This window comes from Sphaerulina musiva (genome assembly GCF_000320565.1).
Source record: "Sphaerulina musiva SO2202 unplaced genomic scaffold SEPMUscaffold_11, whole genome shotgun sequence".
NCBI lineage: Eukaryota > Fungi > Ascomycota > Dothideomycetes > Mycosphaerellales > Mycosphaerellaceae > Sphaerulina > Sphaerulina musiva.
In genome coordinates this window covers 472,897-488,808 of record NW_016017393.1, presented here as the reverse complement: position 1 = coordinate 488,808, position 15,912 = coordinate 472,897, and the positions used below count along the sequence as shown (strand labels likewise).

General features: G+C 51.4%; 5 protein-coding genes and 1 non-coding gene across 6 annotated transcripts; 3 read left to right on the top strand and 3 right to left on the bottom strand.

The window, feature by feature from the left end:
* Positions 1 to 189: 189 nt before the first annotated feature.
* SEPMUDRAFT_120707 (uncharacterized protein) lies at positions 190 to 2,133 on the bottom strand (the record flags this gene model as incomplete). The annotated part of the gene is made up of 1 exon (XM_016901630.1): positions 190 to 2,133. One exon carries the CDS (start codon positions 2,131 to 2,133, stop codon positions 190 to 192), a length of 1,944 nt encoding a protein of 647 aa, XP_016756931.1.
* Positions 2,134 to 2,985: 852 nt separating this feature from the next.
* Positions 2,986 to 3,090, bottom strand: SEPMUDRAFT_t73. Its single transcript has one exon. It is a non-coding gene; the product is annotated as a tRNA-Ala (tRNA).
* Positions 3,091 to 3,980: 890 nt separating this feature from the next.
* SEPMUDRAFT_158922 (uncharacterized protein) lies at positions 3,981 to 5,157 on the top strand (the record flags this gene model as incomplete). Its single annotated transcript, XM_016907812.1, has 3 exons — positions 3,981 to 3,989; positions 4,227 to 4,436; positions 4,500 to 5,157. 3 exons carry the CDS (start codon positions 3,981 to 3,983, stop codon positions 5,073 to 5,075), a joined length of 795 nt encoding a protein of 264 aa, XP_016756930.1. The 3' UTR covers positions 5,076 to 5,157.
* Positions 5,158 to 5,573: 416 nt separating this feature from the next.
* On the top strand, positions 5,574 to 10,092 carry SEPMUDRAFT_151736 (uncharacterized protein). Its single transcript, XM_016907009.1, has one exon. It carries the CDS (start codon positions 5,764 to 5,766, stop codon positions 9,547 to 9,549), a length of 3,786 nt encoding a protein of 1,261 aa, XP_016756929.1. The 5' UTR covers positions 5,574 to 5,763; the 3' UTR covers positions 9,550 to 10,092.
* A 319-nt stretch (positions 10,093 to 10,411) lies between these two features.
* Positions 10,412 to 11,088, top strand: SEPMUDRAFT_111300 (uncharacterized protein; the record flags this gene model as incomplete). The annotated part of the gene is made up of 5 exons (XM_016900910.1): positions 10,412 to 10,446; positions 10,485 to 10,509; positions 10,531 to 10,577; positions 10,634 to 10,666; positions 10,719 to 11,088. 5 exons carry the CDS (start codon positions 10,412 to 10,414, stop codon positions 11,086 to 11,088), a joined length of 510 nt encoding a protein of 169 aa, XP_016756928.1.
* Positions 10,474 to 12,289, bottom strand: SEPMUDRAFT_92962 (kinase-like protein). Its single transcript, XM_016910601.1, has 2 exons — positions 11,386 to 12,289; positions 10,474 to 11,337 (listed from the first exon to the last, which is right to left on the bottom strand). Exons 1-2 carry the CDS (start codon positions 12,107 to 12,109, stop codon positions 11,198 to 11,200), a joined length of 864 nt encoding a protein of 287 aa, XP_016756927.1. The 5' UTR covers positions 12,110 to 12,289; the 3' UTR covers positions 10,474 to 11,197.
* Between the last annotated feature and the right edge of the window lie 3,623 nt (positions 12,290 to 15,912).

Sequence of the window (15,912 nt, the reverse complement as noted above, 5' to 3'; positions counted from 1 at the left end):
CATGACAGTATCGTCATCTCGCGGCGAATGTGACGGAAACTCAGCTTTAGGAAATACTCGGTACATTGTATAGGTATTTCAAACTCGGTGAAAAAAGGAAGATTTCATGAATGGCCCTGACCTCCCTCCCCCTTTGATGCAAAAACTGTAAAAACAAAAACCCAACCTCCCAACTACCTACCTAGGTAGCTAAGCATACACAACCTTGGGCTTCTCTTCCCACCTCACCATCGTCTGCCTTCTTCTCCCTTCATCATCATCATCTCTCGTCCCCATTGTCGACCGAACTGGCACAGCAGCAGCAGCAGCAGCAGAGGATACCCTCCTCTCTACCTCCTGACTCTTCTTCTTCTTCTTCTTCTCATCCCACGCCATCTGCTCTCTTCTCGCCTTCTCCCTCTCTTCCGGACTCAACACCCCCGCTAAACCATTCTCATCATCAAACACTTCACTCCCCACCATCCCTTCTTCATCCTCTTCCATTCCACCTCTCATCCCACCTCTCTGCTGTCCGCCATATGGATACGTCCCTCCTCCTCCTCCTCCTCCTCCTTCTTTTTCCCTCGTACTCCCCTCTTCTGCTGTCCCAGTAGTAGTGTTCTTCCCCGCCCCCGCCCTCCTAGCTTTCCACTCCCTCTGCGCTCTTCTCCATTGCTCAGCAGACCACATGGCGCCCTTATCCGCGGCGTTCAAACCCGAATTCGCCACGTCGATTAAACCTGATGAGAGCCCGATGCGGTCTTGCATGGCGACCATGGCGCTGGTGGAGATGATGATGCCTTCTAAGAATTCGGGCGTGAAAGATGATGATGAAGAAGAAGAAGGTTCGAAATTCTGCTGTTGCTGGGGATGAATAGTCAATGTGCCAGCGAATTTCGCCCAAGGCGAAGCGCGTTGATAAGTAGCGATGGGGCGGCCGTCAAAGTCCACGAGGAGTTGTTGCGGGGCATAAGGGGTCCAAGTTTCATCGTCGAGGGTGCGGCGGGCTTGATCGATGAGGTCGCCGAGGGTGACGAGGGTGACGTTGCGTTTTTTGGCTTCGCGAGAAATGTCTGTAGTTTTGCGTTCGACAATGGCGAGTTCTTGTTGAGTGTTTTCGTTAATGGCTCCGCCGATGATGCGGGTCGTGCTGGGTCGGGGAAGAGGTTTCCATGTGGTTTGGAGATGGTCGAGGACGGGGATTTCCATGCTGTAGCGTGTGCTGAACCAGCCGGCACATTGCATGAATTTTTGGACGCGAGGGTGAGGGGTTTTGCTTGCGATGTTTCCGAGTCGCGCGATTTCTTCCTCGTGAGGGTCGAATTTTACTACGGCGCCGCAGCCTGCGCCGGGGATGATGATGTCGGGGAGTTGGAACTCTGCGATTCGGCGAAAGGGGAAGTCGCCTGCTTGACTGGTGTGTCTGTCGGGTTCGCTGGGAGAAGCGGTGTACCGGTGGAGGCAGGCGTGGTACTTGGTGTCGTAGTTGAGTCGCCAGCTTGCAGTAGGAGGGATATCTGGGAAGCTGGAGGGGATCACAGCACCATTCAATGGGGTGATCTGGAGTGTGGGAAAGTCATCCCTGGGACGATGCCAGGTGAATGTGTATGTCACAGGTGCTCCTCCAGGTGCTTCGAGGGCAGGTGAAGGTATCGGTCGATGGACGTCCGGGGATACGTGGTCGTGAGAGAAGTTTTCCGAAAAGCGTGTCGTCGTGGGTCGTCGTGGTAGAGTAGGAGGTGGTTCTTCGTCTGCAAAGTGGACTTGTAGCGCTTTCTTTTCCTCTTCTGCTGTTGGTACAACAGGTGTCGCATCCTTGCTCTCGAAGACAGGCGCGATGATGTCCTTTTCATCGTTCACTGGTGCTTCATCTGTCGAGGGTGGAGCTGGACTGGGTCGTGGAGGGTACGCAGGGCCTTTCTCCTTCAACATCGAAGGGGTCCTGCTCGGTATCGTGCTGGTGTCCATCACCGCGGTGTTTAGGTCCTCTACTGGAATTTTCTCGTCTTCTGGCACGGTGTCTAGTCTTTCGATGACTTGAAAGCCGTCTGTCTCCGTCACCATCGTCGCTGTCTCTTCGTATGCTGGTGGCGGGGCTGCTGCGAACTGTTCTGCGTCCTGCAGTGCTTCTTGTGCTTTGCTGTTCTCTGTCATGGTGAAGTGTATTATCTGCAGGATATATCAAAGAACCAATAGGCGGTATGAGTGAACCAAGGAGGTGTCACTCGGTGAGCAAGAATGTCTTGGTGTAGTCACTCCAAGGAATAGCAGCCAGGATATATGCTCGAATGTGCGGCGCTAGGACCTACCTGCCACGAATACAAGACGTATAAATGCAGATGCCTATGGCTACATGACGGTTTCGCTGTGTTTGCCGAGCGTTGGACGCGAATGCAAGTGTAGGCAGCGAGATAAAATGCTGTGAGGCCGACGGACGTGAGGCTGTGCCCCTGCACTTTGCCAAGCACCCGAACATCACCTGCTGCGGCCCCGAGAAGAAGCCACAGAAGAGGGCGACGTTGGTCGATAGTCATGTGGCTGGAAAGGCATGATCAAATGTGTCTTTGTAGTCTTTCAAGCAGTCTCTGTGATGATCGATGTCGGCAAAAAAAGGAGAAAAAAAAACGAAGAAGAAAAAGGTACAAAGGTCAATACCAGAGTCTCGTACAGAGTCCAAACGAGTCATTCGTAGGTATTGTCGGTATTGGAATGGGGGAGCAAAGATGGCCATGCCTGCGAGTCCTGCTACCTGGTGCTGGTGCTGGTGCTGGTGGCTATGCACGCTAACAAGGTAGTCTGTAGCACATTCGAGGCGCAGTAACAGGTCTCAGGCACTCGCGTGGCCCAAAAGATAGTAGCAGACTTCATTCAATCAGGGGAAAATGAGAATACTACCACCTCCTAGCAGGTGCCTATGAGAAACCACGAATAGGTCAAAAAGAGATTGCAAAGCAAAATGAAATGCTCACAGGAGAGACGAACTCCAGAAAACGAGGCAATCCTGATTGGACCAGTTGGGGATCGAACCCAAGACCTCACGCATACAAATTGGACTAAGGAGAAACCCCTGTCCGGTGCAAAGCGTGCGCGCTACCACTGTGCTACAAGCCCTACAACATGTGCTTTTGAAGGAGACATACTATAATATATTTGTCGCAAACAAGTTGCTACCGGTTCTGTCAACGGGATATCCTATTGGGACCAATTGAGCAATAGGGGAGCATAGAGTGAGACCCAGTGAGTGCATAATCTACTACTCCCTATCCAACACAATATCCTAGTAAAAAGTCTTATTACCTATAACGAATGCTAGGGTACCGCTATTAAAGTACAGCTTCTAACTTGAGAATTCGTAAGGCTCGGACTAGGCAAAGGCGGGGCAGTATATCCAAGTGAGGGGCACAGAGTCGATTCCCAATCTCGAATATTTACTTTACGGGACTCGAGCAGACAGCATAAAGCAAAAAAGTATTGCCTAAGAGATTTTTCAGACAAACTGCTAGTAGTACTTCCAAGATGTTTCTTGCTATCAGTACCTAGGTACCTAGCAATAGTATCCCTGGCCTTGCTGTTGTCATCGTGAGAACTGACTACAAAGATCCAAAAAGAGCGCCCAGCAAGCTCTCCTAAAAAGGACAAAAGAAAATCACAATACAAGTGGACGCTGTGGGCTGCAACTTATTAGATTAAGGTACTTCCACAAGTCGAATAGCCTGAGCTCGAAGAGGCAACTCACAATTGAACCCACGACCTTTCACAAATTACGCGTTCAACTGATATCATCAGATTGAAGATGCGAAGCGAAAATCATACCCCTAGACCTGCTTTGTCGTTAGCAAGGTGTCTCCACGAGAACTAATCGGGGGGGTGTTCTTACCAAGCGCCCTCACGTGATGGGAATTTTTGAGGTTAGTGGGTATATGTAGGTCAGTAGGTAGATAGAATGTGCTGGAGCTCATAGACTGAGTGTTTGAGGATGTTTTTTGTAAGACAAGATTGTCATGACTATAGTATGATGAATGCCATTGCGTATGAACAGAGAAAGATGACAAGTGATGTGTTCGTTACTCAAAGATTAAGGAAGGGGGAATTGTGTTTGTAAGAGAGTTGCCGAGGAGGATGTCGAGAGAAAGGGGTGCGAAGATCCATGACGGAATCCCTGTTCACACACCTCCAACTCCAAGTTCTCTCATCAACAACCTCTACTTGTATACAACCAATACTTACCACGTGCACCATACCAACAGCCTCAGATGATCGCCGAGAACGAGGTAGAAAACTTTGAGAATTTCAAAGACTGCTTGTCCAATACTGTGATCCAGAAACTCGCCCCGAATGGGGGCAAACCTGTGAAGAAGATCAAGGGCAGAAAGAACGAGATCAAACCTGTCACGAGAGTAGTGGAAAGCAATGGCGAAGACAGTAACGATGCAGCCGATCTCGCAGACTTCATAGAGGTCAGCAGCACAGAGCCAAGTAGGTAGTACCAAAGCTTTGCTGAGCAATAAGTTTACCAGTAGTATCTCGCCGAGGAAATATTTCTTAGTCTTCCCTTTGACCTTCGCACGCTCTCGTATGCTTCGATACAAGATGATAGCAGCCTCGCCGAGAAGTACACGACGCCCCTGGAGAGCCCACTGCTGGAAGCCATCATGAAGCCACTGCCGCTGGCAATAGCAGATTCTTTAGTAACCTATTCCCTCATTGTGGACCCGCTGGATCTCGACCGCTTTCTCGAGACACCGCTGAATGCATACGTCTCCTCCGTCTCTGCTGCTCCGCCAGAGCACACGCCGGCCATTGCAGCATCCCGCCCCGACGGCTGTGAAATCTGCCAGCGGGAGCACTTGCCGCTCACATACCACCATCTAATTCCTCGTGCGGTCCATGCCAAAGCGGTCAAGCGCGACTGGCACAAGGAGTGGGAGCTCAACAAGGTCGCATGGCTGTGTCGAGCTTGCCACTCGTATGTGCACCGGGTTGCGAGTAATGAGATGCTGGCCAAGGAGCTGTTCAGTGTGGAGCGATTGATGGAGAGGGATGATATCCAGAAGTGGGCACAGTGGGTGGGACGTGTGAGGTGGAAGGCGAGGTGATGCAGAATCGTGTGCTGGAATTCGAATGTGTGAATCATGGCAACGCGTGAGAGGCTTCATCAGACAGCCCCCGTCACCAACCCCCCTTTGTGTCATCAAACGAATTCCATTCGTAATCAGCGTGGTAGAAGTAATGCAACACAGATCGCTGTCTACATATCTGGACGGATGACCTCGTCAATGCTCGAGATATATAGTCTGATCCCTTGAGTAGGTAGTTCACCACCGCCGTAAACCGTGATATACTCACAGCCCGGCAAGCATACCTACTGGACGCGCACGTTCAGCCCTATAATAAGGCTGTACCCGTGACACGTCTTCGGTAAGTTCGGTTCGCGATTCGCGACCTTGCAGCTGGCAGCCTGACCTTTACAAGGTACCTTACTTCTAGCTTGCAAAGCTGACCGCTTAAGAACACTTCCACTTGTATGGACAACATCCACGACAACGACCACGGCCACCATCACATTGACTAGCATTTCTAGTCGGCCTCAGGGGTCACACCCGGTCACTCGAATCAGTCGCCAACTCCACCTCCCGCCAGAGCGCCAGCGAGCGGCACAGAGGCACAAGAGGCGGCACAGGCGACAGAGGCTCCGAACTGCGAGCAAGACATGTAACCCGCACCTGCATCTGAGCTCGTAATACAACGCCAACACTGCACCACACCCGGAACGAGGCGTCCACCATGGCGACAAGCGGCTTCGGCACGTACTGGCAACGACCAGATACAGCAGCACACCTCGAACACATCACCAACGCCTTAGAGGCGACCCTCGACCCGCGAGTCTCGAACACTGTCCGCCAGCAAGCTCTGCAGCACCTCGAGGCTGTCAAGAGTCAGCACGATGCGCCGTACCATGGCTTCACTTTGGCCTATGACTGGAACCAGAACAATGCTGTGCGGTACTACGGGCTGCAGCTGGTGGAATTTGCTGTGAGATACCGCTGGAACGAGTACAGCGACGGCCAAGCAGCACAGCTCCGAACCTGGATACAACGACTGGCTGGCAATCTGCGAGAGTCGGATGCAGTGTACCTTCGAAACAAGGTTGGCCAGCTATGGGTCGAGGTTGCAAAGAGATCGTGGGGAGGCGGCGAGTGGATGGACATGGACACTCTCCTCATTGACCTGTGGAAGATGGACACGGGGGTTGTCAACAAGGTTCTTGTCTTGGGCATCTTGGAAGGTCTGAACGACGACATCATCAATAGCGACGATGCTGTCGCAGGACTGCGGCTGGATGTCTTGGGTGACGGTTTGGTGGAGATACTGGTGCCGCAAGTTTTCTACTCGACGTTACAAAAGGACAAGATCAGGAACGTGAGGGCAGAGGGAGAAGGCTGGCTGGCTCGCATCACGGAGTTTTTTGCACTATGTGTCAAAGAAGCCCGGTTGCGACAGGATGAGCCAGAGGTAACAGAAAAGATGGAAATGTGTGCGATCAAGGCATTGAATGCCCTGCGATCGATCATGGGCTGGATCAGCTTCAAAGCTGTGGACGAGGTCAATTGTGTCGACTGCCTCTATCTTCCATTCTACACCACCAATGTGGTCCTGCAGACTGCAGCAGTCCAAGTACTGTATGCTCTTCTAGGCCGGCCACAACACGGCGCGAACACCAATGAAGTCTGGTCATCGCTCATTCGACAGGCGATGCAACCGGACAAGATCACCATGATTCGCAATGCATTTGAAGTGACAATGACAGTGCCAGGAGAAGACGACGAGAAGTATACTTTGCAAAAGAAGATGGCGGCACTCTTGTCGGTCATGGCCGATGGGATCGCTCTCAACCCAGCGCTCGCCGAGCAGTCTCTGGATCTGCCTGCTCTGTTCGAGCTGTTGGCACTGGTGACACGGCACAAGAGCTTGACAGTATCCATACCAGTCTTGCACAGCTGGACGAAGCTGCTGAACGTGCACGAGGACAAGATTATTGATCTCGTCTTGACGGCACTGCCAATCCTGCTCGAAGTGTGCAGTGATCGACTAATCAGATATGAGGCTCTCCCTGAGGAGACCGATGACGAGACAATGCGCTGGCTAGATGAGGACTTCGATACGGTACCTGAACGACATGCTTTCCTGGGCAACTATCGCAGATACGGAGCAACCATCATCGAGGGTATAGCGCGTATGCGGCCAATAGATGCGCTGTCAATTGTCTTGAACCAAATGCGAGAGATGGTGGAGACTGGACCTTATACCACGGCGAGAGGATTTGACAGCTCGACATACACCAAATCTGCTTACCCAGTCTTGAGATTTGACGCTTCGTACTGCACCGTGGCCGCTGCGCTCAAGGGTTATGCATCATGGACACGAGACGTCAGTGAAATCAGCACGGACCATGAGCTGTTCGCAAAGGTACAGCAGGATCAACGCCAGGCGTTAGAATCACTCCAACAATGGTGCCACGGTATGACCAGCATACATACCGATGATCCAGGAGTGGCAGATGAGCTGCTGCAAACCATGGTGGCCGTCTTGCGCGTGCTCGAGTCACCACCACAAAGCTTCATTCTTGCCATGGTTCAGCATTTGCTCACCATGCAACTCGAAGACCAGCCCCAACACAGCCAATTCTCGGACGCTATCAAGTCATTTGAAGCGCTGCGAGTGGTTGAGCTTCAGAAACTGGCTCTGACGTACCCCAATGTGCTACTCGAAGTCTACAACGAGCTGGAGCTGCGCATAGAGACTCTCGCGCAACAGTATGGCGATGATCAGAGGCTCGTCTGGGGCTACCGGTCGTTCCTTTTCATGATTGTGCATCGTGCAACAGGCATCGATGAACAGGTCAGACTGGCTCGCTTACAGCAAATGCTCCAATCGACCTACGAAGCATGGACCGGTGAGGCACTCCAGGCCTCTTGTTCGGACTTTGAAGCGTTCTGTGCCACCGTTGGGTTGACCAACATTGCGGACTTTTACCAAGAGCATGAGTTTGCTCGCACGCCAGACTGGTCAGCACGCACATTGAACGAGGCCGGCCAAGCACGACAGAATGAGATCAAAGAAAAGGGCGATCGTTTGCCGTTGCGAATGACAAAGTCGTTGCTGTCTGCTGCAACAGAGAGGCTGCGAGCTGGCACTCCTGAATACGACACTGCATGTCAATTGTGGGGACCTCTGATACCATCTATCCTTCACCCTTTGCTCCAGATGACTCGGCATGCTCAAGCCTTTCACAACATGTCCAATTGGCGCCATCTCCCCGCGGAACTACAGATGGTGGTGAAGCGGACATTGCAAGATCGATTCTGGCAGTCTGGCATTTCGAGCGAGAGCAAAGAGGAGTTCTACGCGCGCATTTCTGGCTCCAAGACGAGCTATGAGGGCTTTGCGAGCACAGTGAGAGGCACCATGCGCAACGTGCGTGAGATGGGCTACCACATCATCTACCTCATGACCAAGTTTGAGGAGCAATTCTACGGAATTGATAATCTTGCCCATCCCCTTTCCTCGGCACTCTTCGACGACGCTGGAAGCCTCAGCGCGAACCATTTGCACCCTCTCATCAACCTGACGACGGGCCTCGTGCAGCGATGTCCGACCCGTCACCGTGGCGACTTCTTGCCGCCCATACTCCGCAAGCTCTTCGTTTGTCTCGATGGCAAGATCTCAGCCGACTGGGAGGCCATCAGTCAAGCGGAGCAGCAGAACAAGAAGGAGAATGACGAGCTCGGCGACGAGATGCGCACGGAGAGCGTCTTGCGCCAATTGACGTACAGTATGGTGACATTTGTCCCATGGTTGCTCGAGTTCGACAGCCAACGCCAAGCGCACGCCGGCAACAACCGGCACGCACCTATGAATGGCCACGATCCAGAGATGAAGACGGCAGCCTTGAGCGACCTCATCCTGACAGATCCGTCGGTTCTGGAGCCTATGATTCTATTCTGCACACATGCACTCCGACTGCATGACGGAAGATGCTGCACCACCATATGCAAAGTCTTCCGCACCCTCATCCCTCTGTTCTCGCACACCGCGCCTAATGGATCCGTCGTCAGCCCCGACTCAGCAGCTTCCGTTCGCGAATTCATCAGCACGGAAGTGCTCAAAGCTTGTATCACTTCTCTCAATGACCCATACTTTGCAGATGTGCAGAAGGAGCTGGCAACACTCATTGCGAACATCATAGTCATGTACGGCCCTCAAACAGCCACTCCGCGTCACGTCCTCTTGTCCCTGCCCGATATCACGGAGCCCAAGCTCGAAAAGGCCATGGCGAAGATGCTGCGCACACACAACGAACGCTCCCAGCGCAGCGCAGTGCTTGAGCTGCTCGAAGGCGTTAGAGGTGTATCCATTCATGAAATGGGCAAAGTCGAGCAGGCCAAAGCGAAGAAGAAGGAGAACAAGGGTGTGGCGTCGCAGTATACGATGGCCGCAGAGAACACTGGTGTCGTGCGAGGCGGTGAGGAGGGACTAGAGGGCGTCGCTGGCCTCTTCGGGGATGCGTAGAATGCAACCAAGGAACAGGCAGAACAGGCTCTTGCGGAAGAGGTGGCTGCCGCAAAGAAGAAGAAAAAACTCGAGGGCTTACGGATGCTGGGCTAGGATCGATACTGGAGGCTCGAGCAGCATGCATGAGCACGACTCATGCATTCGTGTAGCGGTCTGATGGCGATATGCTGTTTGAATACAGCAGTGCTCGACCAGTTCGTATGGTGTGAAGCGTTTGACGGACGGCTGCATTTGAGGGAGAGAGAGAGAGAGAGAGAGAGAAACTCCACGGGGAAGAACAGTGATCGCGGATTAGACTTGATCCTCTCACTCAGCGGACAGAGAAGAAGAAGAAGAAACGTTCTTCACAAGACAGCGTGGAGCGATACATGAGGAACTTGCAACGCATCAAAAATGCAGGCAGAAGGCGCATGATCCTCTGTCTTTTGGCATCAAGCAAGCGAGAAATAGGGGCATTTCGGGTGGATTTTGTCCTTTTCTTTTCAAAGTACCCTGAAGAAGCATCGAGATACCCCCAAGACGAAATGCGAAGTGAATAATTGTCTGATTTTTTTCTTTTTCTCCCTTTTCTCCCTCTTCGTTACCATGTGTGCCCCGCTTCCTCCCTCCTCCTCTTCCTTCCCTTTCTTTAATCTAGGTATGTATGCCTCTCAGACCAATTAATCGTACTCATAAGATATCAAGCTACTGGTGCTTTTTTTTCGACGGTTTGACTTTCCTTGGATTGGGCCTCCCGGGGGGCAAAAAGTAAAAAAAAAAGAGGAAAAAAGAGGAAATTTAGGATTTCGGATTTCGAATCAAATCAAATCAAACCAGGTGTTGGCCGCTTTAGTTTTGATTTTGATGATTGAAAGGAAAAATGGAAAAAGGAACAAAACTCGGGTGGGTAGTAAGGTAGGTAGGTCAGGTGTGTGTGTGTGTGTGTTATGTAGGTTAGTTCCCATCTACCTACCTGAGGTACATACTATACATGCCTAGCTAAAGGTGAGAGCCGGGCAAAATTCAGAGCAGGACGCTACCTTACAGTAGGTAGGTCCCTCCCTGTCTGTCCTGACTGGTGTTGCTCTACCTACCTATCTAGAGCGCAGTCGACATTCTATGCTGACGATGTGCTGTGCGTCGGAGGGAGTGATCGGTCGAAAGGCACTCGGCTCTTCGTCCAGTAGCCCTAGCTCAAAAGACTGCTTCAGAGCTGTCTTCAATGTGGCTGTGCAACAACCCTGCGCACCGTCGGCCGCCTTGAAGTGCGCATTGCAGGTCTCCACATTTGAAGGAGGTAGCAGCCCGACTTTACTAGTTCCACAAGCAAGCAATCATCTCAACGAACATTCATTGATTCCCCTCAAGTTCATTGATTCCCCTCAAATTCATCGAAGATGTGCCATTACATCGACCACTCGGTTTACTACAGTAAATGTAGAGCTCAACCTCGTCACATTGAAGGAAATCGAAAATGGGACGAGTGCCGAATGGCCAAAGAGAATGGGCACTATTGCCCAGATGCTTCTCCAGCTAAGGACCTGGGCGGGAACGTGATTCTGATCGGCTCTTCCAAAAAGCCTGGTGAATGGGCGCCCACAATGTCCGCCGCGAATAGCCAAGGTAAGCTGTGGGAGACTTTGGTTACGAAAGTTGCTGACACGCGTCATTGAAGTAACCTCCAGCGTCGTACCCAGCCTACCAATGGAATCAAGGAAACCGCAGTTAGGAGGCAATGGATGAAGACTGATCGGCGGCCGAAAAGATGGTGAGTGAGGGACACACGTAAATCTTTGTTGGTAGCGACTATATGAATGGTCAGCTTTTGCAGCTCAGCCAAAGGATTGGACGTACCCTCTGATCTCACTTCCTCTAGGGCTTCATCTACAGTTGCGTAGCTCTGGCTCCAGCATCTCATAATCGTGCTCCTAAAGACAGGGACCGTTCCTAGATCAGGATAGCGAGCCTCGGAGAAAGCCGCAGATATTTCGTGCTCAGGTAGCTCTTTGTATGGCTTTACGCCCGTCATTATCTCATAAACAGTAGAGCCCAGTGCGAAAAGTTCGGTCATTGCTGAGATATCTTCTTCACCAGGAAGTTCGTGGCTGGTCTCATAACAGATGAGTGGGGGATGGTCGTCAATAGCGGACCCAGCGAAATCTCCTAGCTTTACGTCGAGATTGTCATCGAGGAAGACGTTGTTACACGATATGTCGCCATGCAACACGTTTCTTGAATGGATAAACCGAACGGCATCGAAAAGTTGTTCTACCCATCGAAGCTTCAGAGTAAGTGGGACTTGTGTTTTCTTCTGCCGAGCGAAGTACTGTCTAATCGACGTATGGCTTGCAAACTGCAATACGATGGCATTTTCGAAGGCGCCGAAATAGCGAACGATGCCGCTGTGATCGTGACCCAGACGTTGATAGACGAGCTTCTCTCGTTCCAAAAAGTGCGATCGCGAAGGCTCACAGAATTTGACGACAGCGTCAAGACGTGCGACCACCGCCGTGATACCCGCGCCAACCAGATCCCTAGCTCCTAAACCAAGCGGCCATTGTATAGCAGACTCCCGCATCCTCTTCTACAACGCCTGCAATAGATGCGACTAGCGATTGTGCGGAATGGTGCGGAGGGTCGTAGTGCGCGGTAGATCATGAGACGCAATGGGTCCTGTGGTGCGGTGCGATATATGACGCCGGGCGGTTGGTAAACACAACTGGAAGTCTGGAACTTTTGATGGTATTGAGGATGATGCTCCTTTCTAGGTTGATTGACCAAAGATGGCAGCTACATAGAGGTAGGTGTGATTTCGGCCGACTTCGGACCGATCCCGCGGATCGGGACGACCCCACTTCGATCATTATCTCCAATTCTCCATCTTCCTCGCGACAACCGTATCCACGCTCTTCGCACTCGTACACAGCACGGCATACATCTCATTGGCAACATTGCGACGTACTGGAATCTTTCAATGTGGCAGAAAGTCATTGGCATATTGCATGGCAGAGAACAGGTCGGCTCTTCTTGGAAGCTCTGTTGCCCGCGACACGCTGGACCTGTCATTCAGGTCAAGCAGCCTGATGAATTTGCTCTGTATAGTCCAGAGGGAGGATGCCGAGAGGCTTCCAGTGCTCTGACCGCCTTCCGGGCTGCATCATCGATGCCAGGCGAGGTATCATTCCAAAGCTATGCACAAAACCTTCAGATGCCAATAGCCCTGCCAGCGTCAATTCCAGGACTGTAGCCATCTATGTCAGAAGTCATCTTGTGGATAAGGCTGATGTGGAAAATACCAGGTTATAATGAACGCAATCAGGCTCCCATGTGGTCATCTGAAGAACAGTGTTCCTTGTCATAAACTTCATGATCTTGGCCCTACATGTATTCGAGGTCAGGCGCTCGTCAAGAAAGCCCGTGCCTATATAGGTACCAGGCATCTGTGGCTATAAGGTCCAGTTGCGGTGTTGTCAGACAACCGACCGTACATGTAGGTAGCTACTGCTGTCCACTTCCCCGCGCGGAATAACGTCGACATGTGGTCATTCGTGTCGCGGCTCGTGTGGCAGGTGCACCAACCACAACAGATCCGCACGAGAACTTTGTTGCACAACGACAGACAGTTCGGAACGTGCGCTATCACACTTGTTCCAAACTCTGCCACGATAGATTCGACTCTGGTCTACATATGGCCCGCTAAGAAGTGAGTAATGAATAACACCTACATTGGTATGTACTGATCTCATTTGACTTGTTCGGGTTATCGTCAAGATTTTTGAATCGGAATACCTTATATTCGAATCAGATCAACGCTTCGGTTGATGATGATGAAGAAGGGAAGAAGGGACGAAGGACGCCAAGTACATACATGTAAGTAGCAGCAGGATCAGTAGCAGCAGGATCAGCAGCAGCACTAAGGTAGCAGTACACCTCCTACTGCTCTACTCAAACCCAATACTCTTGAAGCAGGCCTGTCACCTGCGACATGTTCGCCGATAGCATGATGTATCAAAACTCCCCTTCCCGATCCTCCCAAGATTCCGAAGATCCCGATCCCGATCCGATCCCGATATATACATGATGTACCTGACCTAGGTAGCCTAACCTAAGAAGGTACCAGAGATCAATATGAAAGGTACCTCCATACAGGTACCTAGGTACTGTATATCTGATGATACAAAGGGTAAAAAGAAAAAAAAAACGAACGGGAACTCAAAAAGGTAACGTCTCCCGCCGCCACGACCACCGCTATGTATGTCATGTACAAAGTGAGGAGAGCGCGCAGACGGGAGGGGAAAGTTACATGTAACGAGTCATGTGTGTAGAGTTTAGGTTCTGAAGATGATAATGATGATGTATGTATGCGGTGTAGTGTGGTTCAGACGGAGACTCCGTAGGTATGGATACTTTTTGAATGATGTATTGCTAGGAGGTCAGTGCTATAGGGGTTTCGGAGTAGACTCCGAAAGAAGAGGGGGGTTTTGGATGAGGTTACCTATGATAGATCAGGTAGGCAGGTATACAGATCACGATTGAAGTCAATCTACCTTCAGCAGTGAGATCGTATAGAATCGCAAAAAAGGATGCCTTATATAAGTAAGGTACGCAACTCGTGCTCTGCTATAAGAACAAGTTCCTAGATGTACCTAGAGCAGAACGAAGCGAAGCAATGCTGTGCACCCCGAGAAAGGACGAAAATACTTTTTTACCTTGCTTTTTATTATTGTTATCATCTCCCCAGAATAGCTTGTGTGTAGCTTGTCCGGGTAGAATAAGGTACCTGTATACAGTAAGCGGGGCGTGTAGTAGACATTGTGCTACGTTTTAGCCTTGTTGGTCTTCTTGTTGGCAGCGCTATTCTGTCCAATCTCGAGATCGAATCGGTTATATCTTTCGATGTATACTTAGCTAGTAGCTTTTGTAGAGTAACTGGAGTTGCTCGTTGCTAAAAATGTAAGCACTGCTTGTCCCCTCTTTTTGTACCGAAGCTGAATTTGAGGGAGAGACTTCGCGCGCGAGAGGCGGGCACCCGTAAGACTATAAGTCAGGGTATTATATGCAAGCTGGAATCTTGCGTGGTAACCCTTTTTCTATCAGCGAGGTACATGTAGCTAGTACGTACTATAGTACTGCTGCGGCGCGGCTAACAAGCAAGTCAGCCTCTAGCTTAGAGCAGTATAGACTATCGACGACCCTTTGCTTTGCTTCGCCGTAGCCCTGCTCAAGATCAGGGACTTTCGAGCCAGCGTCAAGAGTACCATGCCTATAGGTCTATACTGCCGGACGCGCCAGCGATACTGCGATGTGATCAAGCTGACTGGCACAGTCTGGCGTAGTCGGCCGCGTATTGATTGTAGTTCTAGTAAGAGGTAAGCAAGCACCACTACCTGAGACTGACAGGTCCGCTACACGTTGTTCTATTGTAGGTAACAACTCACACAGTATGCGCGCGTAATTCTGAGCCAGTCGTGCCGTTCAGGTAGAAGGTAGAATGTAGTAAGGTGCCTGAGGTATCAAAGTTGACAGCTCAGAGGCACAGAATTGGACTATTAGCAGTCGAATGTAGACACCGCCATCAACATAGTTGCTGCGAGACTGCTACAGCTATTCTATAGGCGTATAGGCGAACCTGGAGCGGCGGTGCAACTAGGCTGTGTCAGCGCGGTGTCATCAGCCTCATCAGAGAGGCCTGCGGGAAGGATTCAGCGCTACCTACGCTACCTACCTTTTGTGCGCTACGCTACGCTACAGACATGTATACGTACATGTCAGCAGATAGAGTTCACGATACGTACATGTAGATACCATACCGCAGGTGAGGTATGTAGTTCTACACCCGTGGTATGCGGACGGTGATGCGATCTGCAGCGGGCGGCGGGCGGGCTTGTGGGCTGTGTTGGCAGGTGATAGATGGTCCCTGGCTACAGTATAGACAAGTAGGAGGTAGGTGCTGCTGCTGCTGTTGCTTTGCAATCACGATGCACCACAATGGAATAACGGAGCTGCCACCAGAGTGAGGTCGTCTATACGAGTATGGTATTATTATTACACCTATGGGAAACGAGCGCCCGGTGACACCGCTGCATCACCACCACCAGAGTGCCGGAGAGCGGGTCCTGCTGTCCTGACGCGGTTCCTCTTCCTCGAGGGAGCAAGGAGGGGGAGGGAAGATGATGAAGCTTGATCCTCCATCGGGATCGAATGGCGCATGGCGCATGGGAAAGGAACAGGAAGCATGTCTCTGGTGCTCGTCCGTGAGCTGTCCGGTCGGGAATGGCCGGTCGAGTCACTAGAGCCTCCGTGCCTGTGGGGACTGTAGACACAGTACAGTAATCCAGTAGGGCTGCAGGGGGGTCATATCACGTCTCCCACCGGCGACGC